Source organism: Erythranthe guttata, chromosome 5 (assembly GCF_056151865.1).
Source record: "Erythranthe guttata isolate IM_541 chromosome 5, IM_541, whole genome shotgun sequence".
In the NCBI taxonomy this organism is placed as follows: Eukaryota; Viridiplantae; Streptophyta; class Magnoliopsida; order Lamiales; family Phrymaceae; genus Erythranthe; species Erythranthe guttata.
Window position 1 is genome coordinate 8,173,473 of NC_142537.1, and position 8,564 is coordinate 8,182,036.

The window sequence follows — 8,564 nt, forward strand, 5'->3', positions numbered from 1 at the left end:
AATAATTTGGGTGGGTAAATTACATTTGGCTCCGAGGTAATGTCAAATTACGAAAAAACCTCTTATGTTTGGTTAATTACAATCACCCCTCAACTATGAATCGTCTTACACGTCTATCCTTATAGTCTTATGTTCAACATGATTTTCTAGATTACATTGAATGTTCGTCTAGTTTGTACTCAATTTGTGCAAAAAATCAGTTTTCGATGCACCACAACCTGGTATGTACAAGCCGAGAGATACATCATATGATCATCTTGTTTCAAAATGTAGAGCTCGAATGAAGTTAAACGGGTACAAACTAATATTCCACATAATCTAGAAAATCCTACTGACACCTTAATGACGAACGTGTACGAAGATTAATAAGTGAGGGATAGTTGTAAATACCCAAATATAATTAATTTTTTCATAACTGAAATTACCTCAGGAGTGACCGTAATTTAATGAAGATTATTCTCGGGAAAGTAAAAAATTAATAATAATTAATAAAGTGTGTATTCACATCGCATTAACCTTGATAGTTTCTGTTTTTCTTTTTTGTTAAGGGTTTGAAAAAATGTACACACAAACTGAAAAAGTCCTTAGTCAACACACACACACACACACCCACACAAAAGGCATTATTACTAATAAAATCCTTTCATGGAGTATAATTTTTTTTATTAAAAGTAATAAATTTAATCTAATTTTTGCAATTTATTTGATTTTATGGTGGAGAAAAAGAAAAAAAAATTGGAAAGAAGAAACATATAGAGAAATAAGTATATATATATATATATATATATAAATAATATAGAAGTAAGAAAAGCTGAAACATTTACTTCAAACCCAAAAACAATAAGAAAGAAGAAAGAAGTCTTGTAGAGAGAAACAGCCTCCTCTCTCTCTCTCCTTTTCCCATTTTCACCTTTCCTTTCTTCAACAATTATTTTAGATTCCTTCAATGGTTTTTTCACTTGTCTCTATTTGATTATATATTCTATATATTTTATATATACATACAACCCATCTGGTTTTGACCTTCCTTCATTTGGGTGTGGAGAGAGAGTATGCTGTTTTAGTGGGCTTCTTTTTTTTTTTTTTAATTTTGTTTTGATTTCTTCTTGTTTACAAATTCTTTTTTCTGGGTTTAATTGCTGTGAAAAAAAGCTTTGATACCCAGAAGCATATGCTTTACACAAGTCCAATAAATTAAGAAAAACAATAAAGTCTGTATCTATTTTCCAATTTGTTTTTTGAGGAGGAAACTGTTTTTTGTTCATCTTTAATTAAAAAAAGAAAAGAAAAAAAAAAGAAAAAAAGAAGTGGTGAATTTTGATTGAAAGGCTGTATTTGATATTATTAAGGGAAGAAAAAAAGAAATAGGACATGGGAAAGCATGGACCTTGCTATCACTGTGGTGTGACAAGTGAGTTTTCTTTCTTTTTTGGGTTTCAATTCAATAATTTGATTATATATTCTTCAAATCCTTTCTTATTGATTCATTTGATTTAATCGAATTAATTAATTTTCTGTGATTTATATGAACATTTACCCAGTTGATATTGTAAGATATTGAAGACAATGAACAATACTTAGTCATTGGTTCTTGTCTTCCTGTTAGATAGACTCTGCTGTTGCAAATGACTGTTTGACTGTCGATTCTTGATTCTAGTAATCGATCATATGAAACACGAACTAACAATACTAGGACATGACATGAATGTGCATCGAATAAATGAAACACTCTGTTTGATCATAGTTGCGTGTCTAAATGAACTAGTTTGAGTTTGCTGTCCTCGTTTAAATGTTTCGACTCTTTTAACTTTAAAACCGATTTTGTTGAAATTTTTTAACATGCGTTTTGACGCAATGGTACTATTGTGAGGATCTTGATCATGAATTAGTATATCATTCTTCGTTAACTACATTGTCCAAACACTTGCTAATCGTATTCTTACAAATGTGGATGAATGGATACTTGTCATTGTGTTTCCTTCTAACGAAACATGTGTGTAATAAACAGGTACCCCACTTTGGCGTAACGGGCCGCCTGAGAAGCCAGTACTGTGCAATGCATGTGGATCACGTTGGAGGACAAAGGGTACTTTGGTAAATTACACACCTCTACATGCTCGTGCCGAACCTGAAGACTTGGATGATTACAGGGTGAAATCATTTTCTGTTAAGAACAAGGAAGAGAAGTTTCTCAAGCGCAAGTACAATAATAACAACAACAACAACAACAATAATAATAATAATAGTATTACCGAATATCCAGCGGAATATAACCAGAACCAGAACCACCACGGATTCCGTAAAGTGTTTGACGAAGACACAAGCAACAGGTCGAGTTCCGGCTCTGCTATTTCCATTTCCAACTCGGAACAATATGGCAATGCTGATGCAAGTGAATTGACAGGTTTGCTTTTATATATTAAACTTTGAGAAACGTTATGTGATATTGTTTTAAATTCTAAACCATCGTTTGTTTGGTTGGGGAGATTAGCCATGATTAACTAACTAACTGAATTTTGTTTGATGTTTGATAAAAACATTTGGGTTTTCATTAGATTATTTAAATTTATCCTGGCCAACCAAACGATGCCTAAGATAACAAATGATTCGTGATTTACAGGACCGTCACAAGGGGTAGTATGGGAAAGAATGGTGCCGTCAAGGAAGAGGACGTGTGTGAGCCGCTCGAAGCCGTCGTCAGTTGAGAAGCTAACGAGAGATCTTTTTACAATACTGCACGAGCAACAGTCGTCGTGCCTTTCTGGTTGTTCAGAAGAGGAACAAATTCTACTTCTTGAGAGTGACAAACCAATGGAATCTGTTGAGTTTGGTCACGGAAGTGTACTCATTAGGCATCCGAGCTCGATTTTATTAGCTAATGGAGAAGAGGAATCGGAAGCTAGCTCTCTTTCGTTTGATAACAATAAGCAACATACTATGAATTCTAAGGTGACGGTTTTTCCTGCTCTTATCGACAAAATTAAGAAGCCTCCTAATCCAGTAACCGAACAAGAACGAATCAGAAGGTGCTTTCATTTTCGTCTCAACCTATTTTGTACATTACGGTTTTGTTTTGTGTCGACTTGTTTAAGTTTTGTTGTTCGATTTCAGAGGGAAGGATCAAGTTGAAAATTTACAGATTATGTCGCATCGTAATTCACCGCTATGTTGCGTGGACTTGCAAGTAAGTTGCAAATCCAATGCATGGTTTGGTACCTTATCGTTTTTTACTTGTGGGTCGGGTATACAACTGCTTTATAATATTTTATTTGGACCGTATTTGTGAATCGTGACCATGGACGCAGAAATTGTGAACATATTACACATTCAATCGTGTTCCGGTTCTAGTTCTTGTTGATGCTACAAATGGTAAAATGCATTTGTGATAAATAATTTATACGTATCTGTGTTTGTGCAGGAAATTGTTAATTTTGACAAGTTTGCAAATCATTTGACGAAAGACGAGCAGCAGCAGTTGCTCAAGTATTTACCTCCTCTCGACACTGGGGAATCTTCGGACAGGTGTGCATTACTCTTTTGTTGATTACGGATATTCAAGCATGGTTGCTTAAGTTAACTTCACTTTCGCTGCAGAAAAAGGTGTCTATATATACTACATCAATCATTCTCGAGTACTACTATAATCCCTTAAAATTGTTTTTTTTTTAATAACTAAAATCATAAAGGAGAGAGAAAATGTTTTTTTTTTTTTGATAATTGTAAATGCAGTGATAATTGATGTTTGAGAAGGCAACGTATTGATTGTTGTATGGTTAGCAGGAATTTACATCCGATATCCCAAATTAGAAGCATTTTGGAGAGCCCTGAGTTCAAGGAGAATTTGTTGTCCTTCCAGAAACTTCTTTCAGACGGACTTTTCGACAACTCGTTTTCCGGCCTCAACACAGAACAAGATTGTAAACTTCTCAAGAAACTCGTCTTATCCAATCTCACCAAATCTAAATGGATTGAACAATATCAAATCTTTAAGGTCCGTACCACAATTTTTTTACTGCATTATTACCATTATATGGATAATATATCTATGTGGCACGGAAACTTCAACTTTTTAACGTTTCTGCGTTTCGGACACGTTTCGTGTCCGACACTCGAGGACACCTGCCGGACACCTTATGTGCCATTTTGCAATTTCTGAAGTTAGAGACATGTTTGAATAGCAAATTTTCAAATATATTTGTTGCTTCCCTAATTATTTACATTATATACTGATGAATCGGAAATTGATAGTTGATAGTAAAATATATTTTGAATATGTTTGTACAAAAATAATTTATATATAAATAAAAATTTACATATATGTTTATATAGCATTTTTATAAATAAGCTCCTATATTTTTAATATTTACACGTTTTCCCCAAGCTCCCTGTATCCCCGTTTTTGGGACAAGAATATATATATATATATATATATATATATATATATATATATATATGTGTGTATATATATATATATATATATATATATATATATATATATATATATATACATACATATATATATTCTAAATCCTGTTTTCTTATCAGGATTCTAAAGGTAAAAACATCAACGAACCGAATGCACTTGCTATTGATTCTTCGGTTAGTTTGAAAAGACCAAGAGGAGAAGGACTGCAGCAGCATCACAAATTCTCAGGTGAAGAAAACATTAATTCATCGAGAGAAATTTGTTGTTTTTTGATTAGTCGCTGACAAAAGTTTATTTATTTATTGTTTCAGGATCAAAGGCAATAATGAGGAGGAGCTACGACGAGGAGGAGGAACTAGTAGTAGATAAGAGTTCCTCTTTCTTTACATCGTCTCGTATTATTAATAATAATGATGATGATTACGAGTCTTGCCATTTTGGTTACGAAGAAGAGGATATGCTTTTGGATATTCCATCCAACGGTTCATTCCCACAAGCTGAAGCAGAACTACTAATCATACCTTCTTCGAGTTTCGATGGTCAAGCTAGCACTAGCACTACTTCAACATATTTCCTTAATCGTCCCTAATCCCGTCGTATCTCAATCCCCTTTTCTCAAGGTGATTGATTGATTGGGTTCTGCATTTTTATTTTTATTTTTTATTTTTATATTACCATTTTGCTAGAAATAGCACACTGGAAATGAGTTTTGAATCTTCTTTAATTCTCTCTCTATATGTTTTGAGGATGTACATTATTAAAAAAAATGGGATTATTTTATTTCCCCTTTCCTTGTATTTATTATAGATTGACTAAAATGACTGTTATATATATGATATACAATCTTCATTACCATTTCAATTCATAGTATTTTCATCTCTGTTGGTGAATGTTTAGCTTCTATTATTCCCAATGTTGTTTATTATTACTCACACCTCTTTTGGACTCAACTTCATTTGAATTCAATGATCTTAATTGTACTATAAATGTTTTTTAATTGTACTATAAATCTTTTTTCATTAAAGTTGCGTAATTGTATATGATATTCAATATTCAAATTGGGTTCTGAACAAATATTTTGCTAAGTCAATTTTTGTTGCTTAAATTGAAAAACCCGAATATTTTGGTTCGTGTATGCTTTTCAAGCAGATAACCACAGCGCTTGAATCGAACGGAAGCGGAAACCTTAAATGATGCTGTTTTACATCATAATATACATATACACAAATACGAAAATGGGCTAGCCAACTTAAAATACAAAGAAGTAATAGCATAAATATGGTTACATCAATCACATTATGCGTTTTGTAATTGTATGCAATAGATAACCTTCATGTAAAAATAATTTGTAGGCCAAATGATAACGATTTTGGAATTGGTTTTTCAATTTAAGAAATTTCAAGCTTTTCTTTTCTCCTAAAATATCAAACTACCAGATTACAACACTTAATGAATTTATAATAAAAATAATAAAATTTAGAAAAAAAAAAGAAAGAAAGAAAGAGAAGAAGAAGAAGATATAAACCGGCTTTTGAGATCCTACACCGGGTGAAATACACCGGGTAGATCTTTACCATTCGTATACACACAAACACACACACACCGACACCGACATTGGTATGTGTAGATCAATGGTAAAAAATCACCCGGTGTAACCTTCACCGGGTGTAGGATAGATAAAACCATATAAACCAAACTGAAAAAAGGGATATCCTTGCGAAAAAACAAAATAAATAAATAAACAAATAAATAAACCGTAGACCAATCGAAACCGGGAAAGAAACCCAAAACTGAAAGAAACTGAATCAGATTAAAACCGATAGTTTTTGTTTTTAGTTCCATAGAAATTGAATTTATTGGTTCATGCACTTTAACACTTATCCATTGCATTTAAAAAAAAATCACTTTAACACTTATCCCTTACGATAAATTATATTTTAAATATATTTTTAGGAACTATTTGAAAAAACCGCTCATTGAATTTTGACTTCACAATAAATTCATTTTTGCAATTGATATTCAATATAAAACCAATCAATCTATAATACAAAAAATGCAAATCTCCCCATTTTAATTACAGCCCAATCTCCTCCAAAAATCTTGCTCACGAGATCGGTCGCTGTTGAGAGGATGAAAATGCAAATAACAACAATATAGTATTAAGTGGCAGAAAGCCCCAATTTTTGTTTTGTTGCCACCGTTCACTGTAGTTGTTTTTATGACAAGATGATTCGAAAATCATCCTCGAAAATTAAGTAATTAGTCCCCATGCACTTTGTTTTGATTTAAACCAATTAGTCAAAAACTCTAAGTAGATTAAAAACCACTCTGTATCAATATCATAAAAAGACACAGTTTGTTGATTTAATAATTAAACAGTTTGTTTGCAATGTGGTTTTGCATGTGTTGTTAGGAGTGTGTGGTTTTTAATACTCAATGTATTGTTTTAGTATTGTTTAGCATACGTAATTTTAGTACTGTTTAATGGATACCAACGTCATAAAGGTCGGAAATTGATAACCACTTTGCATCAAACATGTATAAATTATTTATCAAATTAATCCAGTTATAAAATATGAAAAGCACTCTGAATAATTGCTATAATATAATGGATATCAACATTATAAAAGACAAATTGATAATCACTATGTATCAAACATCTTGATAATGTATAAATTATTTATCAAATTAATCCAGTTTTGAAAATATGAGAACCACTCTGAATAATTGCTATAGTATAATGGATATCAACATCATAAAGACGAAAATTGAAAATCACTTTGTATCAAACATGCTTTTTTTTAGAAGAACTATATCAAACATGTTGATACATGTATAAATTATTTATCAAATTAATCCAATTATAAAAATATAAAAACCACTCTCAATAATTGCTAATATAATTACAAACGATACAGATATTGAAATCGAAAACCACTGTGAATAATTGAAATGCCGCTTTCTTGCTCAGATAAACAAGGAAGAGTTTTGAGGATTGTAATTCCCATTACGACGAAACAATATTCTAAATTCAAGGAGCAAGATTTGTGGGTGTAATTGAGAACGTGATATTAAAGGAACAAATATGACGTATATTTATGTTCACCCCCAAGATACGTTATATAAGGTTAGGGTATAATGGTGATACTTCATTATTTTTTATTAATAAAAGACGTTTTGGATTTATCTTAAAAATGTGAAATAAATTTGGGTCATTGTAATTGCGCTTGTGTGATAAGGGGGTTTTGTCCATATTTTTAATATATGTAAAATTAATAAAATAAATATATACAATAGTATAACTAATCATATTTTGAATGAAATATTTACTTCATTAAATATGTAAATTCAAAATTATAATTTTATATATAAAAGAAAGGTTTTGGCCCAGAACTCTAAAAGCAGTTTCTCTAAAAAAATTCATTTATATTCTCCTTTTTTATAGTCCATCTTAAACAACTTATTTTTGTTTCTTCTTCCTTTTTTAATTATTTTTTTATTTCTTCCTTATTTTTTCAAAATACACATTATTTTATTTTATTTTATTTCTTCATTTTCTCCTCTTTTATAGCACACATACAAACTTATTATTTTATTCTTTTTTATACAATACGTTTCTTTATTTTTTTTTTCTTTTTATTTTTTTCTTCTTGTTTTTATTCCCTTCCACCACTAACTTTTCTCTCTTTTTTTATAGCACACGTTTTTTTAATTATCTTCTTTGATTTTATTTTTCTGCACATTTTTTTTTTTTATTTATAATTATTATCTTTTTTTTCCCTTCCCAACTAATCACGATCAACTGTGAATTTTTTTTTTTGCACGTTTTTTTTTTAATTTTTTTTATAATTATTATCTTGTTCTTTTTTTTTCCTTTTTTTTCCCCCTTCTCCACTAATCATGATCAACTGTGATTGTTTTTTTCTTTTTCTTTTGTTTTCCACTAAACGTGATCTTCAACTTCTCTTCTTAATTGCCCCACTTTCTGTATGCAGTTTTTTTCAAGAATTTCTCCATCTCACCCCCATAAATTTTCCTTTATATACATAATTACCAAGAACATCGAAGAACACTATCGCTTTATAGAGATTATTATTATTATTATTATTATTATTATTATTATTATTATTATTATTTG

At 30.7% G+C, this 8,564-nt stretch overlaps 1 protein-coding gene across 2 annotated transcripts; it reads left to right on the top strand.

Annotated features, from left to right (window-relative positions):
- Nucleotides 1-822: 822 nt before the first annotated feature.
- On the top strand, nt 823-5,287 carry LOC105950316 (GATA transcription factor 26). 2 transcript variants are annotated; one of them, XM_012973668.2, is made up of 8 exons: nt 823-1,411; nt 2,009-2,404; nt 2,621-3,026; nt 3,112-3,184; nt 3,419-3,522; nt 3,781-3,991; nt 4,546-4,654; nt 4,738-5,287. In XM_012973668.2, the coding sequence occupies exons 1-8, from the start codon at nt 1,372-1,374 to the stop codon at nt 5,013-5,015; spliced, it is 1,617 nt and encodes a 538-aa protein (XP_012829122.2). In that variant the 5' UTR covers nt 823-1,371; the 3' UTR covers nt 5,016-5,287. The 2 variants fall into 2 exon arrangements, with proteins under 2 accessions (XP_012829122.2, XP_012829120.2); XM_012973666.2 differs by having other exon boundaries at nt 1,048-1,411; nt 3,778-3,991.
- Nucleotides 5,288-8,564: the final 3,277 nt, after the last annotated feature.

Excerpts from the sequence above, each read along its gene's own strand:
- LOC105950316 (XM_012973666.2), top strand. The coding sequence starts at position 1,372 with ATGGGAAAGCATGGACCTTGCTATCACTGTGGTGTGACAA. Across the intron at positions 3,027-3,111 it reads GAACAAGAACGAATCAGAAG|AGGGAAGGATCAAGTTGAAA; the intron begins GTGCTTTCATTT and ends GTTCGATTTCAG. Across the intron at positions 3,992-4,545 it reads AACAATATCAAATCTTTAAG|GATTCTAAAGGTAAAAACAT; the intron begins GTCCGTACCACA and ends TTTTCTTATCAG.